The sequence below is a fragment of the Equus przewalskii genome, chromosome 31, assembly GCF_037783145.1.
Source record: "Equus przewalskii isolate Varuska chromosome 31, EquPr2, whole genome shotgun sequence".
NCBI lineage: Eukaryota > Metazoa > Chordata > Mammalia > Perissodactyla > Equidae > Equus > Equus przewalskii.
This window is the reverse complement of record NC_091861.1, coordinates 12,582,808-12,610,649: the sequence shown is the minus strand read 5'-3', so window position 1 is coordinate 12,610,649 and position 27,842 is coordinate 12,582,808. Positions and strand designations below refer to the sequence as shown.

The 27,842-nt window shown below is 40.1% G+C and overlaps 2 protein-coding genes across 9 annotated transcripts in view; one reads left to right on the top strand and one right to left on the bottom strand.

Moving 5' to 3' along the window:
* Nucleotides 1-1,252, bottom strand: part of EPRS1 (glutamyl-prolyl-tRNA synthetase 1) — a 71,822-nt gene extending 70,570 nt beyond the window's left edge. For all 4 annotated transcript variants that reach the window (XM_070602049.1, XM_070602048.1, XM_070602050.1 and 1 more), the window contains exon 1: nucleotides 824-1,252. In XM_070602049.1, the coding sequence (XP_070458150.1) occupies nucleotides 824-869 (46 nt within the window). In that variant the 5' untranslated portion in view covers nucleotides 870-1,252. The remainder of the gene's footprint in view (nucleotides 1-823) is intronic.
* LOC103555448 (TATA box-binding protein-associated factor RNA polymerase I subunit A) lies at nucleotides 1,030-26,377 on the top strand. 5 transcript variants are annotated; one of them, XR_011535232.1, is made up of 8 exons: nucleotides 1,030-1,219; nucleotides 8,098-8,228; nucleotides 13,824-13,982; nucleotides 19,085-19,151; nucleotides 19,874-19,997; nucleotides 21,520-21,677; nucleotides 22,453-22,617; nucleotides 22,952-26,377. XR_011535232.1 is itself a non-coding variant. In XM_070602055.1 (7 exons), the coding sequence occupies exons 2-7, from the start codon at nucleotides 8,136-8,138 to the stop codon at nucleotides 22,563-22,565; spliced, it is 711 nt and encodes a 236-aa protein (XP_070458156.1). In that variant the 5' UTR covers nucleotides 1,030-1,219; nucleotides 8,098-8,135; the 3' UTR covers nucleotides 22,566-22,844. The 5 variants fall into 5 exon arrangements, 4 of the variants coding, with proteins under 4 accessions (XP_070458156.1, XP_070458153.1, XP_070458154.1 ...); XM_070602055.1 differs by lacking the exon at nucleotides 22,952-26,377 and having other exon boundaries at nucleotides 21,520-21,673; nucleotides 22,452-22,844; XM_070602052.1 differs by lacking the exon at nucleotides 22,952-26,377 and having other exon boundaries at nucleotides 22,453-22,844.
* Nucleotides 26,378-27,842: the final 1,465 nt, after the last annotated feature.

Sequence of the window (27,842 nt, the reverse complement as noted above, 5' to 3'; positions counted from 1 at the left end):
CATTAACAAATACGAGATCAATAAACTACGTAAATTCTTTTGTGTAATTTCCCAAAGAAATAAAAAAAGAAGAAATTCTAAGCTATCTGTCCACAATAATCTTGGCCACGTTGAAAAAGCAATTCTAAATCGAACTTAAGATGGATCAGGAAGGTGACGTTCGACGTTTACTACATCCATATGGTGTGTAGTAAAGCAACTCCACCAATCCGCAGTCTGGTTGTTGCAGCAATTACCCTGCTGCCTCTAATTAAAAATAAATGCAACCTCAGTTGAAATTTTAAACGCTCCTACGACCGTCTGCCTTGTTCCCTTTAAACCCAATAAAACTGAAAGAAAATTTGAGTCGAGTGGATTGAAGATCTTTTCTGAGAGGAGGGAGAAAGGAAAGTAAGATAAATAGGGGGAAATACTAAAAGAGGGGACGAGAAAATAATAGCATTTTATGTTTTAACATGCTATTTCTACGAGTAGGTCTCAGTCTCCAGGGAAAACCATTTCAAACCGGGAGAAGGGAGTTGGCTGGGAGTCATCCCTCTGAGAGAGAGGGTCTGAAGCTGAGCCTCGTGTCGCCCTGCCCGGGCTCACACCGCGCCTCCCTCCACGCCCAGGAAACTGTTTTAGGAGCAAATCCACCTGCCAGGGGACAGAGGGCGGGCGGGGGGCGCGGAGCCCACTCCGTGTACAGTTCGCGGGAGAGGGGCAGGCCCAATCTCCCCGACCCAGCCCGCCACTGCGCAAAGCCGGGGCGCAGCGACCTTTCCCGCCCCGCACCCTCCCCGGCTGATGCAACCCACACAGGTCGGCGGCCTCGGCCCCTTACCCAGGGGAGGGTCTCCTGTATTCACGGTCAGACAGAGCGTCGCCATCTCCAAGAGTCTGCAGGTCCACCTGTCAGGCGCCTGCCCGGCGCCGGAGCCACCCCAACCCGCCGAAAGCGAAAGGCTGCAACGTGTGCGCGCGCCTGACGCTGCCGCAGCCTTCGCCCCGCCCCTGCGCCGTGGCCGCCGTCGTTTTCGCGCACACCGCAGTGCGTCATCGCCGCGCGCCGTCTGCGCCACGCCGCGGGCTCCAGGCTCTTCGACCCCGCCCCTCGTCTGCTAGGCTCCGAAGGGCCAACGTGGCGTCCCACGCCGCATTCGGAAAGACGCAGCCGCAGACCAGAGTTTACGACACTTCGTAAAGCAAGGAAAGCAAGTCGTGAGACGACGGCAGTGTGGTGAGCGTTCGCGTGAAGGTCGGAATAAAATGTGCAAACGGTGTTTTGTGTTCTTCGTGGGTAGTGTGTCTATGTAAACACGGAAGTCCTGAAAGTATACACACCAAACAGACAGCCATGGTAACACTGGGAATGGGGGATGCTTTTCTAATGTTTCCTCATTTGTTTTTTCAAAAGAAAGTTGTATTTTCAAGAGTTATTTTCGTACCTGAAAATAACAGCTAAAAGAAAGGGTTTATTTATAAAAGGCATTACTAAAAGCCGCTGCCCAGTCCGTCGCGGCTTTGTTTGCCTGGACTGCGCCTGCGTGCCTTTCAGAGGGTCATTTGATTCCTCCTCTGAAACCCTTGAGGGTTAGGGCGCTGCAGGCATACTCCAAGGGCTGGTGTTCGAGCTCAAGGGGCCGAGGATTACGAAAAACATCTCAAACTCATCCCTACCCCCATTCTCTCTTAACCTCCTGTAGACATCCCTGTGTTCACTAGGGAGTGCTGCCTGGGTTAAAGGAGACTAGGGTGCTTAATGCAACTATAGAGGAGTTATCTGTTACCTGTCCCAACCCACCACCAAAGCAGGCTGCCTCCTCCATAGCCAGCCTCTACAGTGGGTGAGGCACCTGCGTCAGAAAGAGAGCCCTCCCCCTCCTCCTACCTTCCTATCAGAATCTCTGGGGATGGGATCCATAAGCTCATTGTATCAAGTTCTCCAGGTGATTTCTGTGCACTCCAAAGTGTGCCTTTCTGCCTCCCTTTGTTGACATTGTTTTCTCATCTGCACACTCTGCTAGCTCTTAAGATTCTTGTTTGCTGAAACCTTATCTTAGACATCTTTGGATTCCCCACAGTGTGTAGCACATACTGGCAGTCCTTCCTGCTCTATCATAGTTGGTACCAGGAAAAGGCTACAAAGCGATTGATGCTGAGCGGGTTGGGAGGAGAGTGATACAAAGTTGACTTTGAAAAATATAATTAAAAATTATGAAACAATGAAAATAAGTTTGTAACATCTTTTATCTTACAAAATTTAGGTATTCTTGCAACTATGTGTTAATTCTTAGAACAAAAAATACACTAAACGTTGAATGTTTCTTTTTGTTGTTTGGTTTTTGCTGAGCAGAGAGGATGAGGCCAGAGCTCCAGACTAGGAGCTGAAGGGCTGTCCTTGTGGAAAGCACTGTGGCAGTGCTCAGAAAGTGCTTAAGAAGAAAACTTTGCACATTGTTGCATATTAGTGACACACTAACAAAGTAGAATCAGTGTTATTCATTCCATTGTGGAGTCCATGCAGGAATGCCAGCTTGCCCTTCGAGTTGGTAGTTTGCGGGATATCAAGAAACCAGGTCTATGAGAGACTTGCAAAACAGAAGACAGAAAATCACCTGGGATCTTATCAAGTTTAAATCATACTTCTTTACTTATGGCCTCATCTGTCCCCAGACTTGTGTTCTTTGGAGCTGTATTGATTGGTTGATTCTCTGCACTTGCCCTTCTCTTGCATAGTTTTTCTCCATAACTTCTCTAGGATTGTTTCCTTTCTGTTTTCACATCCTCCATCCAAATCTCAGTCCTGGTATTTATCACGTCGTATGTGGTAAGTAGTGTTTCCGTATTATCCTTATGTGATGAGCAGTGTTTCCTTGATCTCCAGGCATGGAGGTTCACTAATCCCAAAATTCCTGACCTTCTTTCTGTCTGATCTCTTCCAAGACGCTTCTGAAATGCCGTCTTCATCATGATCATCTGGCAAGGTCTTGGTGCAGTGTCTTCATCTAGGATGCCCTCTGCCCTTCAGGACTCATTGGACCCTCATTCTTAGACCTCAGACCTAATGTATCAGCCTCATGTTCAGCTTATATCATTTGGCTCTTCGTCTCTTGCTTTTTCATTACTCTAAGTTTTTTCATGTGTACTTTATGTTGTGTCTCCTCATCTAGACTGATCAGTCTTTTGAGATCACATGTCTGTCTTCTGTTTCTTTTCTTAACCTTGCCGTAATGCCTGCTGTAATATTTCTTTTAAAAAAGACTTGCTGATATAAATTGATTAGATGAGTTTAAAGGTCTGTGTTTACTTTTCTTCTTACACGTGGTTGGGGAAAACTTAAGCAAATATTTGATGATTAAAGCAGTTGGAACATGGCATTTACACCGGCTCTCCTGTGGACCATGATTCAAGGCCGTTCTTCAGCTGACACTTTGTTCTGTAGCAACAAGAGATGGAGCTAGGGTAATATATGGAGTTCTTTAGAGGATCTATAACCTAGATGTCTACTTCATGAGAAAATAAGTTAGGACGAGTTCTCTGTAACCAGACTCACGAGAATGTAGCACACGCACTTGCTCTCAGAGTTGGCTTGGGATTTTGCCTTGCTGCTGTGGCCTGTCCTGGTTGACTTTGATGTCCTTGGTGACTAGGAACCCCCTTTCGTGGTAAATTCACACCCAACTTATACTTACTCAGGGATCTGCCTTTTTCTTCAAAAAAATTTTTCTTCATAATTTCTTACCTACTTTTCCCTTAACACCTCATTTCCAAGTTCATATTGATATTTATTCAGTTGATCCACTGGAAGAGAATACCAATTCCTCTTTTTTTGGGGGGCTGCTTTCTTGGCCACAGAGTAGCATGGCCAAAAAGCAGCATTGGTACCAAAAAGTATTTCGTGCCTCTATTATCTATTGCTTTTGAAAGTCTGAGTAACTTTTCTTTTAAACCTTAAAGATTATGAAATATTATAGTCATGCACCACATAACGTTTTGGTCAGTGATGGACTGCATATGCAAGGGTGGGCCCATAAAATTAATACCGAATAGCCTAGATGTGCAGGAGGCTATGCTATCTAGGTTTGTGGAAGTGCACTCTATGACGTTCACACAACGGGGAAATCACCTTAACGACACATCTCTTAGAACGTGTCCCTGTTGCTAAGCAACGCATGACTGTTTACGGAAAAAGTATATGAATGAATTATTATAAAACAAACATCCGTGTAACAACCACCTAGATTAAGGAACAAAACATTGCTGTCCCCCTAGGAGGTCCCCATGTGTGCCTTCCTGGTCACACTTCCTCCCATTCCGTCTCTAGAAAACCACTGTCTTGACTTTAACGATGATCACTTCCCTGCTTTTTAAAGTACTTTTACCACTCAAGTGCATTTGTACACACTGTATTTTAGTTTTACCTATATCTGAATGTCATATTTAAATTCACACTGTATATATTCTTTTGGGCTTTGCATACTTTGTTCAACATTAGTTGTTTTTTTTGAGCAAGATTAGCCCTGAGCTAACGTCTGCTGCTAATCCTCCTCTTTTTGCTGAGGAAGACTGGCCCTGAGCTGACATCTGTGCCCATCTTCCTCTACTTTATATGTGGAATGCCTGTCACAGCACAGCTTGATAAGTGGTGTGCAGGTCCACGCCTGGGATCTGAACTGGCAAACCCTGGCCTGTGAAGCGGCGTGCATGAACTTAACCACTTGGCCACGGGGCTGGCCCTGGTCAACATTAGTTTTAACATGCATCCATATAGTTGAATTAGCTCTAGTTTGTTCATTTTTATTGTTGTAAAACATTTTATTGTATGATATTCACACAGTTTATTCCTTCTATTTATTGATAGCCATTTAGGTTATTAATAGTTTGGGGCTCTTATAAAATAGTGCTGCTTTGAAATTCTTGGGCATGTGTACTGATACACATAAGCATGAATTTCTGTGAGTAGAATTGTTATCATAGAGTATGTGTGTCTTCAGCTTTAGTATATCATGGGCTAAACTCTTTCCTACATGGTTGCCAATTTATATTCCACTAGTATTCTGATGAGGATTTTCTTTTGTCTGTATTTTCTCACTGTTTGTAACTGTCAGATTTTTCATATCATCCAATTTGTTGGGTGTAGTGATCTCTCATGTTTTTTTTTAGGAGCAGCTTTATTGAGAATTGAGATACAATTCTCAATATGATTCACCCACTTGAAGTGAACAATTCAGTGCACTGTAGTGTTTTCACAGTTGCGCATCATTTACCCTAATCAATTTGAGAACCTTTTCCTCACCCTAAAAAGAAACCCTGCACCCGTTATCAGTCACTCTCAATTCCCCTGTGTCCCCCAGTCCCGGTCAACCACTAATCTCTCTGTCTCTAGAGATCTGTCTATTCTGGACATTTCATACAAATGGGATCATAAAATGTCACTGACTTCTTTTACTTAGCATAATGTTTTTAAGGTTCACCCATGTTGTAGCCTGTTATGGTACTTATTCCTTTTCGTTGCCGAGTGACATTCCATTGTATGGATATGCCACATTTTATGTATTCATTCATCAGTTGATGGACATTTGTTTTTTTCCACTTTTTGACCATTTTGAATAATGTTGCTATGAACATTCACTTATAAATTTTTGTGTGGATTTATGTTTTTATTTCTCTTGGGTTATGTACCTAAGAATGGAATTGCTGGGTCATATGGTAACTCTATGTTTATCCTTTTGAGGACCCACTGGACTGTTTTCCAGAGCGGCCGTGCCATTTTACTTTCCCACCAGCAGTATATGAGGGTAATGATTTCTCCACATCCTAGCCAACACTTGCCGTTATCTGTCTTCTTGATCATAGCCATCCTAGTGAGGGTGAAGTAGTATCTTATTGAGGTTTTGGTGTACATTTCCCTAGTGGCTAATGATGTTGAGCATCTTTTCATGTGCTTATGGTCCATTTGTGTATCTTCTTTGGAGAAATTTATATTCAGATCCTTTGCTCCTATTTTAATTGAATTACTTGTCTTTTTATTATTGAGTTGTAAGAGTTCTTTCTATATTCTAGATATGAGTCCCTTATCGGATAGATATATAATTTGAAAATATTGCTGTGGATTATCTTCACTTTCTTAATGATGTTCTTTGAAGCACGAAAGTTTTTAATTTTGATTAAGTTTAATTTATCTATTTTTTCCTTTGTTGCTTGTGCTTTTGGTGTCGTATCTAAGAAACCGTTGTCTACTCCAGGGTCGCAAAGATTTACACTTAGGTTTTCTTCTGAGAGTTTTATAGTTTTACATTTTGGTCTTTGATCCATTTTGAGTGAATTTTTGTATATGGCGTGAGGTAGGTAGGGGTCCAACTTTGTAATTTTGCATGTGGATATCCAGTAGTTCCAGCCTGTTTACTGAAAAGGCTCTTATTTTCCCACTGAATTATCTTGGCACCCTTATCAAAAATCGGTTGCCCATAGGTACGAAGTTTTATTCCTGGACTCTAAATTCTCTTCTGTTGGTCTACATATGTCTGTACTTATGCCTGTATCGTGCAGTCTTGATTATTGTAGCTTTATAGTAACTTTTGAAGTCATAGTGTGAATCCTTCAAATTTGTTCCTCTTTTTTAAAGATTGTTTTTACTGTTCTTGGTCCCTTGCATTTCCATATGAGTTAGAAGATCAGCTTGTCAGTTTATGCAAAAAAGCCATCTGGGATTTTGCTAGGAATTGCATTGAAGCTATCAATTGATTTAACTGTGATAAGTCTTCCAACCCATGTACGTGGGATGTCTTTCCATTTATTTAGGTCTTCTTTAATTTCTTTGAACAATTTTACTTTTCAGAGTATAATTTCATATCTTTTTTGTAAAACTTATACCTTAGTATTTTATTGTTTTTGATGCTATTGGAAATGGCATTTTTTTCCTAATTTCATTTTTGGATTGTTCATAGCAACTATATAGACATACAATTAATTATTGTGTATTCTTATTATAATTATTGCGTATTGTGTTCTTATATCCTGTCACTTTACTGAACTCGTTTGTTAATTCCAGTAAGTTTTTAGTGGAGTCCTAGGATTTTTTTATGTACAAGATCATGTCATATGCAAATAGAGATTGTTTTACTTCTTTTCCAATCTGGAAATCTTTCGTATTATTTTTCTGCCTATTTGCCATGGCTAGACTCTCCAGTACAATGTTGCTTTTTTTTTTTTTAAAGATTGGCACCTGAGCTAACATCTGTTGCCAATCTTAATTTTTTTTTCTTCTCCCCAAAGGCCCCCAGTACATGCTTGTATATTTTTAGTTGCGGGTCCTTCTGGTTGTGGCATGTGGGATGCCACCTCAGCATGGCCTGATGAGCGGTGCCATGTCCGCGCCCAAGATTTGAACCAATGAAACCCTGGGCTGCTGAAGCGGAGCGTGTGAACTTAACCACTCAGCCACGGGGCTGGCCCCCCAGTACAAGGTTGAATAGCAGTGGCAAGAGAGGACATCAGCTCTCGCATGCAGTCTTTCACCTTGAAGTCTGATGTTAGCTGTGGGTTTTTCATAGATGCTTTTTATCAGATTGAGGAAGTTCCTTCGATTCCTAGATGTTGAGTGTTTTTATCATGAAGATTATTGAATTTTATCAAATGCTTTTTCTGCATTAGTTGAGATGATCATATAGTTTTTGTCCTTGATTCTGTTGATTTGGTGTCTTGCATTAATTGATTTTGGGATGTTAAACAATTTTGCATTCCTGGAGTAGATCACACTTGAGCATGGTCTATAATCCTTTTTCTGTGTTGCTGGATTCAGTTTGCTAGTGTTTTATTGAGGATTTTTGAATCTCTATTCATAAAATGGACTATAGTTTTCTTTTCTTGTGTTCTCTTTGGTTTTGGTATCAGGGTGGTACTGGCCTCATAGAATAAGTTGGGAGGTGTTCCTTCTGTTGTTTTTTTGGGGGGTCAAAGTTTGTGAAGAATTAGTATTATTCTTTAAATGTTAGTTCTAATTCCCTAGTGAAGCCGTTATGGCCTGAGCTTTCCTTGTGGGTAGTTTATTGATTACTAATTCAGCAGAAGTCCTCAATACTGCATGACTTTTCAAAATCTCTTTTCTCTGGGCAGATAAGGATGATTATGCGTACAATACAGCATCCCAGAATATGCTCGACCACAGCTGGAAGACGTCTGTAAACCTTGGTGCATTGATTCAAATTCCTGGAGTTTGGGATCCTTTTGTGAAGAGTTATGTAGAGGTAAGTAGACTTTTTATACAGTTTTATTAGTTTCATTTGGTTTTAAACCTAATCTTTATTGATCAGAAGATACTTTATGGAGAAAATGGTTTAAAAAGAAAAAGAACATGGTGTCTTTTCTTTGGTCTGAATAATTTTTGTTTATTTTACTAGTGTACTTTAAATGTTATCCTGTGTTTATTTCACCACTGGATAACATGTCATGGCCAAATATTTATAAAATAAATAACAACATAGTTGTAAATATCGATTTTATATTATTCTTATTGAGCTTAAAAGAAAAGCAGAAAGATCCTTTATGATTTGGTGGGGTATAGAAGGGAAGGGGACAGAAATCCGAAAGTAGGTCACAATGTATGAGATGAAGATAATGCCTTTTAGGAAGTTCGTAAGGATGTCCTCTTATCCCAGGGTCATTGTGAAAGAACAGGGGGCCTTGGCAGTAGGAATAAATCATCAAAATAATTTGCCTTTTTGTTTTTTACTTATTTATTTTTTTGAGGTCACGTTGGTTTCTAACATTATATAAATTTTAGGTGTATATCATTATATTTCGATTTCTGTATAGACTGCATTCTGTTCACCACCAGAAGTCTAGTTTCCATCCAACACTGTACATATGTGCCCCTTTACCCCTTTCACCCTCCCCCCCCACTCCCTCCCTGTCTGGTAGCCACCAATCTGTTCTCTATCTGTTTGTTTGTTAAAGTAATTTGCTTTTTGAAAGTTTCATGAGTGCTTACGTGATAATTGTGTTGTCAGAAGGTAATCTCTGGAACCATATGACAGTAAATCTGGAAATTCCTGTGTAAGGAAGGGAATGAGGTGAATGGAATTATAATTTCCATTTACTCCTTTTGTGCCTAAAGTTATGTAGGACACTGAGGTTAGCGACATTCTATGGTCTTTATTCCCTTGTTAGTGTGCCCTACTTTGAGGACTTTATTTATTTTATTTATTTTTTTTTTTAATTAAGATTATGATAGATTACAACCTTGTGAGATTTCAGTTGTACGTTATTGTTAGTCATGTTGTGGGTACACCACTTCACCCTTTCCTCTCCCCCCACCCCCCCTTTTCCCTGGTAACCACCAATCAGTTCTCCTTGTCTATATGTTAACTTCCACCTATAAGTGGAGTCATATAGAGTTCGTCTTTCTCTGTCTGGCTTATTTCGCTTAACATAATACCCTCAAGGTCCATCCATGTTGATGCGAATGGAACAATTTGGTCCTTTTTTATGGTTGAGTAGTATTCCATTGTGTATATATACCATATCTTCTTTATCCAGTCATCAGTTTCTGGGCATTTAGGTTGGTTCCACGTCTTGGCTATTGTAAATAATGCTGCAATGAACATAGGGGTGCATGGGACTCTTGGAATTGCTGATTTCAGGTTCTTAGGATAGATACCCAGTAGTGGGATGGCTGGGTCATAGGGTATTTCTATTTTTAACTTTTTGAGAAATCTCCATACTGTTTTCCATAGTGGCTGCACTAGTTTGCATTCCCACCCACAGTGTATGAGGGTTCCTTTTTCTCCACAACCTCTCCAACATTTGTCACTCTTGGTTTTGGATATTTTTGCCAATCTAATGGGTGTAAGGTGATATCTTAGTGTAGTTTTGATTTGCATTTCCCTGATGATTAGTGATGATGAACATCTTTATATGTGTCTATTGGCCATACTTATATCTTCTTTGGAGAAATGTCTGTTCATGTCCTCTGCCCATTTTTTGATCGGGTTGTTTGTTTTTTTGTTGTTAAGCTGTGTGCGTTCTTTGTATATTATGGAGATTAATCCTTTGTTGGATAAGTAGCTTGTAAATATTTTTTCCCAATTAGTGGGCTGTTTTTTTGTTTCAATCCTGTTTTCCCTTGCCTTGAAGAAGCTCTTTAGTCTGATGAAGTCCCATTTGTTTATTCTTTCTATTGTTTCCCTCATCTGAGGAGTTATAGTGTCCGAAAAGATTCTTTTGAAACTGATGTCAAAGAGTGTACTGCCTATATTCTCTTCTAGAAGACTTATTGTTTCAGGCCTAATCTTTAGGTCTTTGATCCATTGAGTTTATTTTTGTGAATGGTGAAAAAGAATGGTCAATTTTCATTCTTTTACATGTGGCTGTCCAGTTTTCCTAGCACCATTTGTTGAAGAGACTTTCTTTTCTCCATTGTAGGCCTTCAGCTCCTTTGTCAAAGATTAGCTGTCCATAGATGTGTGGTTTTATCTCTGGGCTTTCAATTCTGTTCCATTGATCTGTGCACCTGTTTTTGTTCCAGTACCATGCTGTTTGATCACTGTAGCTTTGTAGTATGTTTTGAAGTCAGGGATTGTGATGTTTGATATTATTTCAACTCTCTTGTATTTATTGATGCTTGCTTTGTTTCCCAAAATATGGTCTATCCTTGAGAATGTTCCATGCACACTTGAGAAGAATGTGTAACCTGCTGTTTTTGGATGAAGTGTTCTATATGTATCTGTTAAGTCCATCTGGTCTAACTTTTCATTTAATTCTATAATTTCCTTGTTGATTTTCTGTCTGGATGTTCTATCCATTGGTGTTAATGGTGTGTTGAGGTCCCCTACTATTATAGTATTGTTGTTGATGTCTTCTTTTAGTTCTGTTAAGAGTTGCTTTACAAATTTGGTGCTCCTGTGTTGGGTGCGTATATATTTATAAGTGTTATGTCTTCTTGGTGGAGAGTCCCTTTTATCATTGTATACTGTCCCTCTTTGTCTTTCTTTATCTGTTTTGCTTTGAAGTCTACTTTGTCTGATATTAGTATAGCGACACCTGCTTTCTTTTGTTCATTATCAGCTTGGAGTATTGTCTACCATCCCTTCACTCTGAGTCTGTGTTTGTCTTTGGGGCTGAGGTGTGTTTGCTGGAGGCAGCATATTGTTGGGTCTTGTTCTTTGATCCATCCTGCCACTCTGTGTCTTTTGATTGGAGAGTTCAATCCATTTACATTTAGAGTGATTACTGAAATGTGGGGGCCTACTGCTGCCATTTTATGTCTTGTTTTCTGGTTCTCTTCAATTTCCTTTGTTTCTTGTCCCATTGTTTAGTCTGTTCTGATGGTTGCTGTTACTCTCTGTTGTTGTCCTTCTACTTATCTCCTTTGCTCTTGGTTTTGTAGCCCCTTTCCTTTTTTCGATTTTTCAGGAATGAGGGATTTCCTGAGCATTTCTTGAAGAGGAGGTTTTGTGGCAAGGAATTCCCTTAATTTTTGTTTATCTGGGAAACTTTTTATTTCTCCATCGTATTTGAAGGATATTTTCGCTGGGTAGAGAATTCTCGGCTGCAGGTTTTTGTCCTTCAGATTTTTGAATATATCATTCCACTCTCTTCTAGCCTGTAAAGTTTCTGCTGAGAAATCTGCTGATAGCCTGATGGGGGTTCCTTTGTAGGTTAATTTCTTCTGCCTGGCTGCCCTTAGTATTCTCTCCTTGTCGTTGACTTTTGCTAGCTTCACTACTATATGCCTCTGGGTTGGTCTTCTTGCATTGATAAAGTTTGGAGATCTGTTGGCTTCTGTCACATGAAGTTCCATCTCTCTCCCCAGGTTTGGGAAGTTCTCAGCCATTATTTCTTTGAATAGGCTTTCTGCCCCCTTCTCCCTCTCTTCTCCCTCTGGTATACCTATAATCCTTACGTTGCATCTCCTAATTGCGTCAGATAATTCTTGGAGAGTTTCTTCACTTCTTTTTAGTCTTTGTTCTCTCTCCTCCTCTGCCTGCAGCATTTCTGTATTCCTAGCTTCCAAATTGCTAATTCTTTCCTCCGTATTATCGGCCCTACTGTTCAGTGCATCTAGATTCTTCTTAATCTCTATTGTCTTCTTCATTTCCAGTATTTCTGTTTGGTTCTTCTTTACAGTATCGAACTCTTTTGTGACATAGCTCCTGAACTCGTTGAGTTGTCTATCTGAATTCTCTTTTAACTCATTGAGTTTTTTAATGATGGCTGTTTTGAAGTCATCATCATTTAGGTTATATATTTCATTGTCTTTGGGATTGTTTTGTGTGTATTTGTCATTTTCCTGCTGTTCTGGAGATTTAATATATTTTCTCATATTGCTTGATGGTGTAGATTTGTGCCTCCGCATAGAGATAGAGTTTAGTTACTGCTTCCACTTGTTTCTACTGGTGTGGTGGGGGGTCATCTGTTTATACTGCACCAACCAGGAACCCTATCAGCTGTTGCTAACTGGGCCTGGGCCCCTCTTCGTAGTCACAGTGGTCCTGTGGGTTCCCTCTTCAGCTGTGGGGGCCATCACAAGGGGGCTTCAGGCTGCTGGTGCCTACTGTTGCAGACCACCTAGACGTGCTCCCTCCTTAGGGTCTGCAGCGGTGTTATGGGCTTTCCCAGTGGCCAGGGGCAGGATCACTTATATTTGCAGCTCTCTCACTATCGGCGCCCACAAAAATCTCATTGTCCACTATGGGTCACAGCAGAGCTATGGGTATCTTCTGCAGTCTGTGGTTAGCTCACCTAGCTATGCTACTTTTGTCCCAGGGTCTTCCAGCCTTGTGGTTGCCAGGTGGGTGCTCTCTACTAGTGTTGTGCAGAGGCTATCGCTGAGGCTGCTGTGAGACTGTAGAGTTTCCCCCTGGGCCACGGAGCCGGGTCGCTGGAACTCCACCCAGCCCCAGTCCTCTCCCCTAGGATCTCGGGGAGCTCCTTGCCCTGTCTGGGGGATAGCCGGAGGCTTTGAGTTCAGTGGCAGCTGGCTGGCTGCTGCCCTGCCTGGGATTCTACTCTTCAGGACCCTCCCGGCATTGTGGATGCTGGGTGGGGCCTCTCCGCTAATGGCAGGTAGAGACTTTGCCTGCTGCCTGGACGGAACTCCAGAGTTTACCCCCCGGGCCACGGAGCCTGCCGCTGGAGCTCCACACAGCCCCAGTCCTCTCCAAGGAGATCTCCGGTAGCCCCGAGCCCTGCCCAGGTGAAAGCCCGGTCAGTGGGGCCGGCGGCGGCAGCTGGCGGGCCACCACCCCGTTTGGGATTCGCTCTGGGAGCCTCCCGGCATTGTGGATGCTGGGTGGGGCCTCTCCGCTAATGGCAGGTAGGGTTTTCCCCGCCGCCTCCGGTGTGTAACTCTGGAGCTTCCCTCGGGGCTTAGGTGTAATTGCGGGGGGCTTAGGTAGGGCTCTGGTCACCTATTTCCACCGTCGCTCCTCTGGTGTGTGCTCCCTCCTGCCCTTGGTGTGTGGCAATGTTCTGGGGGCGTCCGCTGGAAGAAAGCTGCTTGCAGGTACTAGGCTGTTTGGGTGTTGGGGTCAGAGAGTTTTCTGAGGACTTTATTTTTTATAGAAAGAGTTCTTAGGTTGAAGTTGCTACATTCTTCAGTAGGAAAATATGCTAAAGAAACAATGGGAAACCATAAGGGTTGCAGGTGATCTTCTCTGTTCCATAGAGATTGTAACCTGTGCTGGTGAAAGCAAAAGCTGTCATTACTCTGGTTCCCTAAACAGTATATACTACTTGTCACTTTTGTAATTTTTTGTACCCATTATAGTTAAGTTGTGCATTATCTTTCATGTAGCTATCTTACAGAGTTTAGCTAAGATATTATGACTCATTTTATATAGATGCTGGAATTCTATGGGGATCAAGATGGAGCCCGAGAGGTTCTCACCAATTATGCCTATGATGAGAAGTTCCCATCGAATCCAAATGATCATATCTACTTATACAACTTTCTCAAGAGAGAGAAGGCACCAAGAGAGAAACTGATAAGCGTGCTTAAGGTACAGAATTTTTATTCAATGTTTGAACAGGATTGGGGATCTACTTTAAAACATTCTTAGGTCATTGCTTTCCAACTTCTGTATTATAGCACCCATAAAATGACAATGTGTGTGGGGTACACTGAGGTAGACAGGAGGCTACAGGGCCAGGAGACCCCCCACTATCATTCTGCCACCCCCTGCCCAAGAGAGACTGAGGAGAGAGGATCAGTATTTCAGAAACCCTTTGCCACCCTGGTTGGAAAGTTCTGCATTGCTATTTTTAAAAAATCACCTTTTTGAAATATAATTTACATGTAGTAAAGCACTTATTTTAAGTGTACACTTGGATGCATTTTAACAAATATATACATCCATGTAACCACCAGGATAAGGTTGTCGAACATTTCCATCACCCCAGAAAGTCCCTCATTCCCCCCAATATTCCTGGCGCCATGTAACCACTGATCTGCTTTCTGTCACTATAGATTAATTTTACCTCCTCTAGAATTTGATATAAATGAAATCTTACAGTATGTACTCCTTTTTTTGTCTGGCTTTTCTTGCTCAGTGTAATGTTTTTGAGATTCATCCATATTGTATCAGTAGTTTATTCCTTATTACTGCTGAGGAGTAGTCCATTTTTATACATGCATTTCGTGACGAACATTTGGGTTATTGCACTTTTTGGCTGCTATGAATGCTACCGTCAACATTCATGTACAAATCTTTGTGTGCACATATATTTTCATTTTTCCTGGGTAGCTAGCTAAGAGTAGAATTGCTGGAAAGTATATGTTTAACTTCTTAAGAAACTGCCTAGATGTTTTCTGGAGTGACTGTACCATTGATATTCCCACTGGTGATGTGTGAAAGTTCAATTTCTCTACATCTTCATCAACATTTGGTATTGTTAGTCTTGAATTATAGCCATTCTAGTAGGTGTGTAGTGGTGTCTCACTGTGGTTTTAATTTGCATTTCCCTAATGACGAATGACATTGAGCATCTTTTAATATGCCTGTTGGCTATTCCTGTATCTTCTTTTTTTGAGGAAGATTAGCCCTGAGCTAACATCCACTGCCAATCCTCCTCTTTTTTGCTGAGGAAGATTGGCCCTGAGCTAACATCTGTGCCCATCTTCCTCTATTCTATATGTGGGACGCCTGCCATGGCATGGCTTGATAAGTGGTGCATAGGTCTGCGCCTGGGATCCAAACTGGTGACCGTGGGCCGCCGAAGCGGAGTGTGTAAACTTCACAGCTAAGCCACCAGGCCGGCCCCCCCTGTATCTTCTTTTGTGAAGTGTCTGTTCAAATGTTTTGTCTGTTTTTTTGCAGGGTTGCCTTCTTATTGATTTGAAAGTTTTTAATATAATCTGGATACAAGTCCTTTGTCAGATATATGGATTGTGAATATTTTCTTCCAGTCCGTGGCTTACCTTTTTGTTTTCCTAACACTGTCTTTCAAAGAAACAGAAATTTCTAACTTTGATGAAGTGCAGTTTATTCATTTTTCTTTTATAGTTAGTACTTTTTGTCTAAGAAATCTTTGCCTACCTCAAGATAATGAAGATTCTCTTTTTTTTTTCCCCTAGAAGTGTTATAATTTTGTTTAGGTCCCTGATAGATTTTCAGCTAATTTTTTTGTGTAGTATGAGGTCAGAGTCAAGGTTCATTATTTTCCATACGATTTTTTGAGCACCATTTATTGAACAGACTACCCTTCTTCTCCTGTTGAGTTACATTTTTAACTTTGTTGAAAATCAATTGATCATAGATATGGACTCTATTGTGTAGAGTATATTTCTCTACCTCTATTTCTCTACATCTATATTGTGTAGATGTATATTTCCATCATATGCCAATACCACATATCGTGATTACTGTAGTTTTATATTTTATAGCAAATTTTGGAATCATACCATGAAAGTCATACAAATTCGTCTTTTTCCAAAGTTGTTTTTAGCTTCTCTATGTTCTTTGACTTTCCATATATATTTTTAAATCATTTTGTTGCGTCAAGAAAATTTTGCTAGGATTTTGAACCTTTGGGTGAATTCTGAAAGAATTGGCATCTTAACAAATTGATGTTTCCAAACTGGACATGATATGTCTGTCCATCATTTGCCATTCATTTAGGTCTTTTATTTCTTTCTGAAATGTTTTGTAGTTTTTATTGTATATATTTTGTTAAATTTATCCCTAAGAGTTTCATGTTTTGGATGGTTACTGTACGTGGTATTGCTTTAGAAGGTTTTTGTTGTGGTGGTAAAGTATGCATTACATAAAATTTACCATTTATTTGTAAGTGCACACTTTAGTGACATTAGGTATGTTCAGAATTTTGTGCACCCATCACCACTATCCAGTTCCAGAACTATTTCATCGTCCCAAACAGAAACTCCATATCCTTTGCACAGTAAGTCCCCACAATCCCCACCCCCAGCCCCCTGCTAACCTCTAGTCCACTTTCTGTCTCAAGGAATTTGCCTGTTCTAGGAGCCTCATCTAAGTGGAATCATACAGTATTTGTCCTTTTATGTCTTGCTTATTTCATTTATCATGTTTCGAGAATTCATCTACGTTATAGCATGATCAGAATCTCCTTCCTTTTTAAGCTGAATAATATTCTTTTGTTTATATATTACACATTTTGTTCGTCCATTCATCTGTTGATAGACATTTGGGTTGTTTCCAATTTTTGACTGTTGTGAATAATGCTGCTGTGAACATGAGTGTACAAGTATGTGTTTCCCTGCTTTCGCTTGTTTTGGGTGTATATCTAGGAGTGGAATTGCTGGATCATGTGGTAATTCTTTGTTTAACCCTTAGGGGAACCATCAGACTGTTTTCCCAGCAGCTGCATTATTTTACATTCCCACCAGCAATGCATGAGGATTTACATTTCTCCACATCCTCACCAACACTTGTTTTTTTTCTTTTAATTGATAATAGCTGTCCTGATGGATGTGAAGTGGCATCTCATTGTGGTTTTGATTTGCATTTCTCTAATGGCTGGTGATATTGAGCAACTTTTCATGTGCTCATTGGCTATCTGTATTTCTTTGGAGAAATGTCTTTTCAAGTCCTTTGCCCTTTTTTGAATTGGGTGATTTATCTTTCTGTTGTTGGATTGTAGGAGTTCTTTATATATTTTGTGGTTGGTTTTTGACATGATATTTTAGAGGAGGAAGAAAAAGAAAGGTCCTTTTCAACCTAAACAGATGACTGAGAAAAATCCTTATCTATCAGTCTTCTTTGAAAAAGCCAATTAGCTCTAATGTATACTTACATGTTCGTTAAAATTGACATTATCAAACCCTCAGATGTGGAAACTGTACATTTTATGAAGTTTTTAACAGGCTTTGTTTTACTGCATAATACTTTGGAAGTTGCTCTTCTAACCTTACCCTCCAAGGTTTCCTTTTACCCATTTGTACAACAAAAGATTACAGATAGTTAGAACATAGCAAGATGGTGACTTCATTCAGATTGTCAGTTAGCAATGGTGTTTCTGAAAAGACTTTTTAAAGTATAACAGAGAATAACTGTGTTGAACGCTTATTTATGTTCAAGACAAGATAGATTTAGAGAAGTTCTGTTTTTCCTTTTGAAAACTTCAATATTTGAAATTAACTCAATAGCTGAGTTTAATAGCCAATGGAACATAGCAGAAGAGAGGATTAATGGACCATATAGAAAATATCAGGCTAAAGCACGGAAACAAAAGGATAAAAAGGGCAGAAAAGAGTGTACAAAGACTTGGTGACAAGGTCTGACATGCAGTCATGCGTCACTTAACAATGGGGATACGTTCTGAGAAATGCGTCATTAGGTGATATTGCTGTTGTGTGAACATCGTAGAGTGACTTACACAAACCTGGGTTGTGTAGCCCACTGCACACCTAGCTGTATGGTACTGGTCTTATGGGACCACCGTTGTACATACAGTCCGTCGCTGACTGAAATGTTGTTATGTGCCACGCGACTGTATTTATAATTGGAGTCCCAGGGAAAAGAGAGAGAGAACAGGGCCAGAGCAGGTAATGCAACCAACAAAAAAGCCAGTATTTGAGGAGCTAACGGTTAAGAATTTCCCAAAACTGATGGAAGACTTCTAGAATTCTGATAATGTTCTGTTTTTTGATCTGGGTGCTTGTTACACGAGTGTGTTAAACTTTGTGAAAGTTTATTGAAGGACACATTCAGCATTTGTATTCATTTCTATTCCTTATGTTATATTTCAATAAAAAGGTTTAAAAAAATCTAAATGAATTAAGTCATATGCAGAATTCCTTAAATCATAAGATAGATGTGATTTCACAGGAACCGACTGTTAATAATTCTCTCTGATATGAGAATATTAGAATATTGATCTTGATTGATTGATCTTCTTTTCAAAAATTATTAAGAGAAATTAATGAAATTTACTTTTCATTTTGTAGGAAATTATTTCACTGTAAGGTCGGAGGGCCTCAGCAAGCAGACAGAATGAATGCATTTCTAATATTAAGTGTGTTGAAATAAGAATTACAGTTTTTCTTAAAATCCTATTTTTCGAATATTCATAGAAATAGTCCTTCCTATTCTTAAAAAGAAGAATCTTTAATTTCTCCCTATTGTGTGAAAAGGTTGTATAAATACTTACTCGAATCCTTTCTCTGTACTGTGTTCCTGAGCACAATCTTCCCAAATAGTCATTCATGCCTTTCTGGGTTTTTTGTTTTATATAATTATTCTGTGACATCTTGTGATCAGTAAGGATTAAATATCTTTTCTGTGTGATGGTGATTCTTTTTTTCCTTTATTGTTTTCTCAGTCCTGGTTTCTGAAAAGAAATTAAGGTTTTACATGTGGTAAATGGTATAAAAATGAGTAAGGAGAAACTAAAATGTCCCCATCTCTTTCCCCCACCCCCGTGACTATCTTGTTGTTAGTGGAGAATTTTTTTTTAAAAAAAGCTTTACATAGAACACCTTTCTATACCCAAATTGAAACTGGATAAAAGCAAAGTATCTTTTAAATCCTTGCCTCATTTCCTGAGGGCATATTAGACAGTAAGAACTTGAAAGTAAGCTGAAATTTGAGAATGTGTAAAATTACAAGATTATTCTTTCTTCCAGATTTTGTATCAGATTGTAACATCTCATAAACTGATGTTAGAATTCCATAGATTACTGAGAAAATCAGGTAAATAATTTTTGTTTTATATCTCTTTGCACAGGTAAGCTGTAGGCGAGAGATAGCAAACTGTGGCCCATGGGCCAGATCCACCCCTCGCCTGTCTTTATCAGTCAGGTTGTGCTTGAGGACAACCACATCCGTTGGTTTTCATATTGTGTGTGGCTGCATTTGCATTACAGCAGCAGAGGTGCATGGTTGTGACCCAGAATGTATGGCTCACAAAGCTTAAATGTTTCGTCTGGCCCTTTCCAGAAAGTTTGCTGACCCCTGCAATAGAACATTAGTCAATAATTAGCAAGAGAGAAATGTCTTTAATTTATATAATTCACCTCATTTTAATCCCTACTGGGTTTCAGCTCAGTATGTAGAAGAACAGACTTCTTCATAGGAGAAAATCAGCTTAAGTCCAATAGGTACTGGGACTACTCAGTTCTTCCAGGAAAAGAGAACTTATATAAAATGTCCAAATAGGGCAGTTATTTTAAACAGTGTTCTCAGTAGAATATAACCCATATAGAGATCACACTAACCCCTGAATTCATTAGCATGGGCTAAATTATTAGATTGTTCAGATTCATTTCAGGAGAGTATGAGCATAATGAATTATTTTAAGCTGTTAACCAAACTAGAAGACTCAGGATGCAGTAGTATTTTATCAACTGAATGTGTTTTTCAGCTTTGTGCACTTCAATACCTAAAGGAAACTCTAACTGTTGTGACCATTGCAGAAAAAGAAGAACACCACAAGCTGGGGTTGGAGGTGTTATTTGGAGTCCTAGATTTTGCTGGATGCACTAAAAATATAACTGCTTGGAAATATTTGGCCAAGTATCTCCGACAGACCTTAATGGGGTAAGTAAGAGACACACTGTTTACTACTGGATCAGCATAAATAGTGTTTCCCAGTATTTTAGTTGGTATCTGTCAATTTTTAAGTGAAGTTCTTTGCGTGGGTTTTTTGGATTTCTTGAATTTGTCTTCCACTGTTTTCTTCTGAGTACATCAGAAGCAAGGAAATACAAAGTCCCAAGTATAACATACCAAAATTCTATCAAGATCTTTTTACGCTATCGAAATAAGTACTATAACTTACACCACACTACGGGGGGATATGTGTGTTTTCAAATTGGAAATAAGGACTAGAAGGGGTCACTCCCACCCATCGCTAGATCGCTACACTCTTTGTAAGCTCTTTGTGGTTTGTGTGTCGTCAGCTCTGAGAAGGCGTGGGGGGCAGCTTCCTCCCCGCTGTTTTCAGTGGGGTTGTTAGGGTCTCCTTAGATCAGTGTAGGTTATTCATTCAACAAATATTTATTAAGTCCATTGTGAGCTGGGTATCTGAAACTATACCTGTGATCATAATTTCATCACTGCCACATTTTGAGCAGAAGAAAAGGAGTGGCCCTTTGTCATTGTCACTGTGTGTGAGAAGAAAGGACATCACAAAATTAAGTTTCATTTACTTATTACATCGTTTTAGTAGGTTAGGAAATTCATCATCTGTGGGAACTTGTTTCAGGCTTCAGATCTGACTTGACCGTGGAGCTAGCACAGTGCTGATTGTAGAATGTTTTTGGTGTGAAATGTTGGTGTACTCATCGGAAACCACTTTCCACCTCTAACACACTGTGTAAACCCCTGCTAACCAGAAGGTTCTTGAAGGCAGAGAAATGTACTGTTCATTTTTGAACTTCTGAAGTTCTGCCACAGGGTGCAAATAGGTGCTAAATAAGTATTTGCTCGATTAAATTATTGACGAACACTTAGCATTGTCTGGGTTCAACTGCCAAACCTGTGTGTTCATGTATTTGTATAAAAATGGCATCTTAACTTGGATAGTAATGCTTTGTAGCATATATAATTTAAAGTGAGGTTTTAAAGTAACTTTTAAGTAATGATAATAATAGCTGACATTTATTAAACATTTACTGTGTACCAGACAGCATGCCAGGGACTTTACATGAGACTGTTATACTACTGGACCAATTTAATCCTAATAACAATGCTATGAGATGGGTACCGTTAATATCCTCAGGGAAGTTGAGGCTCAGAGAGGTTAAGCACCTTGCCCAGGATCACACAGATAGTAAGTAAATGGAAGATCTGAGATGTGAATCTAGGATTTTGACTTCAGAGTCTGTGCTGTTAACCGCTGTGCTGTACGGAACTCACTGGTTAGTTAGATGGAAAATGGGCTGTGAAGATCAAGGAGGACTGAAAAGGGTTTGCTTTCATGCGTGTGCTATATACCATGGCCATGCTCAGAAATTCGTTTTCCTTGTCATCTTTCCATAGACTATACTCAAGGTCAGATTCTGACACTATAGATCTGTCCTCATCATTGGCCTTCCCTTTTGACCTTTTTCTTTTCCAGGAGTCACCTTGCCTGGGTTCAAGAAGAGTGGAGCTCCAGGAAAAACTGGTGGCCAGGCTTTCACTTCAGCTACTTTTGGGCAAAAAGTGATTGGAAGGAGGATAAAGCGTTGGCTTGTGAGAAGGCCTTGGTGGCTGGAGTATTGTCAGGAAAAAAAGGTACATGGCTTTGTTTTCTTTTCATCTAGACGTAGCTCTTGGATGATTTTGAAATTACAAAGAGTGACCATTCATTCCTGTCACAGTTTACCTGGTACCGTGCCTAAGGCTATAGAGGCTGGAGAAATCACTGTTGAATGGAAAAATGGATCCTGAGTTTGCTTCATGTCTCTGAAATATTTAGCAAGTGATCCTCTTACCATTGTAGTTCTGTGAGAAGCAGGTGGAAGTTCTGCTGAGTGCCAGGATCCTGCATTATCGCCGTCCAGCTGCCCGCCTGATGGCTGGAGTGAGGAGACAATTTCTGATCTCTTCTAACCTACGACTGATTTATTCTAATCCTTCCCGTCGAGGTTCTCCTCAGATTAGTCTCTTATTATGAATGCCTCTTGGCTGTTTTATAAGCTAACCTTGAGAAGGAACCTTTAGTAATTTGGTTTGGAGAAGCTCATTTAATATGTGAATGTGTATAATAAGCATCTCACCTTAACTAGGGTTTGGGAGGCAAAGTAGGAACAAGCTAAAGTTTGTGCTTTAATTATGATGGAGGAGAAACGTCATCGTATGTGGGAAGCAGTACATTTCATTGGTGACAGCTCTTAGAATGTGCGTAGGACCTGTGAGTATAGATAATACAAATCAGTCTATTTTCATGGTCATTGGTATGCCAGAAACTGAAGCAAATTTTAAAAATGAAGAAATACACTTGAGCAATTTGATTCGTCATTAAAACTCTGTTGTTTTTTTTTTCATGTTGCTTTGTTTTATTTTTTAGGTTGTAGATATTTTCGGTATATTTCAAAACAAGATCATCAAGTCTTCAGGAAGAAAATTAAGCGGATGAAGAAATTAGTGAAAAAATACAGTATCATAAATCCAGGACTCTGATACGGAATTTTAGTTATTTCCGATCAGTAGCTACAGTGTAGCAGCTCGCTAGGTAGTTAGCGAATGTATTTATTTATTTGGTGTTTCAAGAAGCCAGTTTTATGGCTACAAAAAAGTTATTTTTATATATTTTTTTACATTTCTTTTACTGTCTGTTATGGCTAGAGAAACAGTCTCACTGTCTTTGCTCTTTGCAAATATTTTATTTTTCCTTTTTGGACCGTTAAATGTAACATTTATTAAGGAATAATCTTCAAGCAAAAAATATATTTAATTAGAGAATCCAGTTCTACGGCAGTTATTGCTTTGTAGATAATTTGCCTCTGACTGTTGCATAGTGAATATAACTCGTGGTACTGTTCAGTGAATTTACCTTCTTCTTTTAGGTTCTAAATGATCCACGTCAGGTTTACCACCATGAAGAATATATTGGTGATGGATTCTGTTGAGGAATTTTGGAAACAGAAGGATTTGGGAAAGGACGACTCCTCCTTTCTCTTTTGGTAAAAATCCTGGCAGTTTGGTGCTAAGAGACCTTCTGATGGAGGAGTACCCTTTGGTTTTTTTTTGAGGACGATTAACCCTGAGCTAACTGCTGCCAGTCCTCCTCTTTTTGCTGAGGAAGATTGGCCCTGAGCTAACATCCGTGCCCATCTTCCTCTACTTTATATGTGGGACGCCTACCACAGCATGGCTTGCCAGGTGGTGCTGTGTCCGCACCCGGGATCCAAACCAGTGAATTCTGGGCCGTCGAAGCAGAACATGTGCACTTTACCACTGCGCCACTGAGCCGGCCCTTGGAGGGGTACCTTTAACTCAGGGATGATTCGGCTTAGAGAGGGTAGAGCGGGCTAGCTGCTTCAGCGGGTGCTGGCCCTACTTAAAAGACTCTAGGTTGGTTTGTTTGCGTGGCACAGCAATCTAAGACATGCTTTAGAAGTCCTGTGTCCTCTCCTTTCTCTTGGAAACTAGGATGCACAGTAGGCAGCTGGACAGTGGAGGAGACCTTGCCAGTGAAATCCTGTCCCGGGGTCACACAGTAAGCCCAGTGGGAAAGCTTGGCTCAGAAGCCAAGAACAACTTTCCCGGAACATGAGCTGAGCTTTATAACATGTTGTAATAACTGGTAGAGTAAGTGCTTCTTCAAAACTGTCTTGGCTCTTACACATTGACTGTTCAGATAACTAGTATTTGAGTTCCAGTAAGGCTCGCTGACTTCAGTGCAAGTGCAATTTTAGATGGCAAACCACACATTTTCCCCATTGGCTTATGTTCCTATTAATTTTAAATCCTCTGCAAGAAAATTGGGGGACAAATTATGCTTTGTCAATAATTTAATTCAGTATTTTATACTTAGTAAGAAAAGACTATCAACAAATAAGTACCCAGCCTTATAATACGTATGAAACAAGGAGTTGCCCCACAGAACCAAAATAAACCAAGTTAAAGCTACCACCTGACTAGGGCCAGCTTCACTGTGGGAGTCCATGACTGGGTTGGATAGGAGTTCTGTATAAGAGCAACACCTGAGGAATGAAACTCGCAGAGGATGTGGACATCATCACAAAGCACAGGCCAAGATCGTCAGGGCCTCTCTTCCCTGAAACCTTTAGTCCAAAGTAATAGGATTTATGAACTCTCATGCACACGGAGGGGAGCATGAAAGAGAGATGAGTAGATGTGGTTCTTGGTTCTCACAGAAAGCTTAGTTGCTTGAAATTTTTGTATCAAGTGTTCATATCTAATTGTGCAGCGAGAGCAGTGTGAGTCAACAACCGTGAAATTTCTTTTTAGGTCCACTAAGGTTAAAGGCAGTTTCATGAATAATAATTGCTAAAGCTTATCAAGCATGCTGGGGCTTTCCATCTCATCATGTCATCACCACAACCCTAGGAACTGTCCCTGTCTTACCAAGAAAGAAAGTGGGGTCCTTGCAGATTAGGTAACTTGCCCAAGGCCCCAGCTGACAGGGTTGACACCAGGCTCCTAACCCAGTTAGTGTGGTTCCAAAGATCCTGCTCTGGCTGCACCTCTGTGCTGCCTCCCAGTTCAGTCAGTGAGTATGACATGCCAGGCTTGAGCTGGGTAGCAAGGAAAAGAATAGAGGGGATCCATAACCCAGAGGCTGTCAGCCGAAGCCGCACCTCTCCTCACTCTGCCAGGCTCGGTAGCTGCCCGTTCTGTGTCCTCACCCTGTGTAGAGTCCTTCCCAATATAGCCTCTTAGCAAATCGCAACGTCGTTTCATTATCTTTGTCCATCTGTCTTTCTCAATAGTGTATTATACTAGGCTTACTAACGTCTATATCACCAACAGCGAACAGAATTTCTAGCTCATGAAATATTCATTGAGCTGAACTGAAGAAAATTCATGAAAGTTAGGGACCAAGTGTGCCTATCTCCTAAGAAGCAATGTCTTGGCAAGTGTTTGCCAAGTGTAGGGACTCAGGAGACCGTTCGGTTTGAATCCTGGGTTACCATTTGGTAGTTCCGTGACTTCTTGGGCCAGTTACTAAGCGCTCTCCATTTCTTCACCTGTAGATTGGAGACAATAGATTTTATCTCATTGGATTGCTATGAAGAATAAAAGAGCTATAATTAATGCTCAATAAATGTTAACTAGGTAACCATCTATCATGACTACTTTAGATACTAAATAACAGGAACTAAAGTCTTGTTTCCTCCTGGAAACCTCTGAAATATCAAAATTGTATAATAGATGAGTTAATGCTTCCCACTAAAATACACCCATCTGTCAAGCTGTGCAACCCAGCCGTCAGCCGAGGACTTGAAGGCAATCCCCACACGCACTTGGAATACTCCCTCTGCCAGTTCCCTCCCTGCTGCTGTACTGCCTTGAAGATGCTGGCTGCCTCAGCTGCTCAAAAGTCTGATCTCTGCCTCACCAGCTTTGTGGGACTGCCATGCTCTGCTTGGACTCCAGCCCAATGTGCTGCTTTTGGGAAATCGTCCTTAGGTGGAGAAGTTGGACTAATGGAACTTACTTCGTGATTTCATTGCTTCAGTAAGCCCAGTGTTGTGTTGCCTGTTGTCTACTGCCTGAAAACGGTTGTCTCATGTATTTTGTCTAGATTAGAAGACATGCAAATTCAATTATGATAAAATTAAGACCTTTTGCCTGTCAAATGATAGCTTAAAGAAAACTAAATGCAGTCTACTATCAGAAAGAAGTATTTGCAACATATATAAACTGACAAAAGTTAAAATAAATTCAACTCAATAAGAACAAGACAAAGAATCCAGTAGGTAAAAATGGGCAAAGGCAAGAACAGGTATTTCACAGAAGAGGGAAAACATGGACGATAAACATGAATTGGCAATGCAAATCAAGAGCGTGATGAAATACCAGTTTAGACTCAATTAGCAACAGTTAAGATGTCTGACAATACTAAGGTTGAAGAGGATGTATCAACAGGGTCTGTTATAATGGCCGATGGGACTGTAAAATGTTGCAGTCATTTTAGAAAACAATTACGTGTGCTGCAATTTACCAATACCATTCTTGGGTATTTGCTCAAGAGAAATGCTTGTACGTGTACACCATGAAAAAGTAGCACTGTTCATAATTGCAAAAAAACTGGAAAAAACCCGCAAATGCCCATTGGCATGAGAATGGGTAAATTATGGTAGAGTCACATAAAGGAATATGAATAAACTATAGATTTATGCACCAACATAGATGAATCTCAATAATATAATATTGAATGAAAGAAATGAGCCCCAATGTACTAATTTATGACTATAGTTCAAACAATAAAGTTCAAATTTATGAACAAAATGTTTATGAATGCATATAGAGAGTGGTGAAACTATATATAAACAAATCAAGGGAATGATAAACACAAAACTCCCACTCGGAGTGGTCAGCTCTGAATGGGAGAGGCAGAGGAATAGGACAGAGGAAAAGCACATTAGGGGATGTAAATTAGGGTTAATGGTCTACTTTTTGGATTAAGTGGCAGACTCTTCACGGATTCATGTCGACAGCGCTTTATGAGCCAAGGATTGTGAGTAACTCCATTTTGTGCACTTCCGGTTCTTTTAAAAATGAAAAAGATCATACAATACATGATTCCATTTACATGAAATGTCCAGAATAGGCAAATCTATAGAGACAGAGAAAGTAGATTCATGGTTGCCTAGGGCTGGGGGATGGGAAGATGAGATGGGAGTGACAGCTAAAGGATACAGGATTTGAGGTGATGAAAATGTCCAAAATTGACTTAGTGATGGTCGCACAACTCTGTGGATATACTAAAAATCATTGAATTGTACACTTTAAATGAATTATATCTCAATGAAACTATTACAAAAAAAGAGAAAAAACTAAGCTCTGTGGAGTCAGAAAGGCCTGGATTTAACAAAATGCCTCACCTGAGCCTCAGCTTTATTCTGTAAAGTAGGACGGTCTGAGAAAGGCAGATAGGAAGTGTTTGGCATGCGTCCTGGTGTATAGTTCTTCTCAGTAAGTGGCAACATTTATTATTATGAACAAAAACCAAAACCAAAAAAGAGAGAGAAAAACTGAAAGGAAAAGTTAAGACAAGCAGGCCATTTTTAAATGAAGGAGTAAGTAGCCTTTTGGATCCAGTTATGTATCTGTCTTTACAGCACAGGCTTTTCCTGCTGGATTGAATTAGAATATTTATATTTTAAATATTTCAAGAGGAAATAAGCAGACCATTGATGATTGTGGTCTACAAATCATGTGACTAACATCTTCTGAATACATTAATTTTAAAAAATCTATTTGAGACTGTTCCTCCCTCCTCCAAGATTCATGCTCCCAAAAGAAATCACCAGCCATCAAGTAAGAGTCCACTCTTATTCAGTCCTGCAAGGAAGCTTCTCTATGTCATCTTCATAGATGTGGATGTAGCCTTAAACTCAGTGAATGGAGACAGATCTTGAATCTGTTTCTGCCCCATCAACCCCACAAAGAGACCACTGCCAGTTCTTTATTTACAACACCCATCACACCTGTACCGACTTCACAGATAATCTTATCACAAGTCAACACGCTCTTCAGTTGGCTGACCACATCTGACACTAAGTTTTCTAAATCAAGGAGAACAAGTTAGAGTGATTGCTGTACTTTTTTTTTTTTATTGCTGGGGAAGATTGGCCCTGAGCTAACATCTGTTGCCAATCTTCCTCTCTTTTTTTCCCCTCACCAAAGTGCCAGTACATAGTTGTATATTCTAGTTGTAGGTCCTTCTATAGTTCTTCTATGTGAGCCGCTGCCACAGCATGGCTG

Bases quoted from the DNA above. Each gene is read 5' to 3' on its own strand.
- LOC103555448 (XM_070602052.1), top strand. From the start codon at position 8,136: ATGCTCGACCACAGCTGGAAGACGTCTGTAAACCTTGGTGCATTGATT. The intron at 13,983-19,084 runs GTACAGAATTTT...TCTTTCTTCCAG, and splicing joins AACTGATAAGCGTGCTTAAG to ATTTTGTATCAGATTGTAAC. The intron at 19,998-21,519 runs GTAAGTAAGAGA...TTTCTTTTCCAG, and splicing joins CTCCGACAGACCTTAATGGG to GAGTCACCTTGCCTGGGTTC.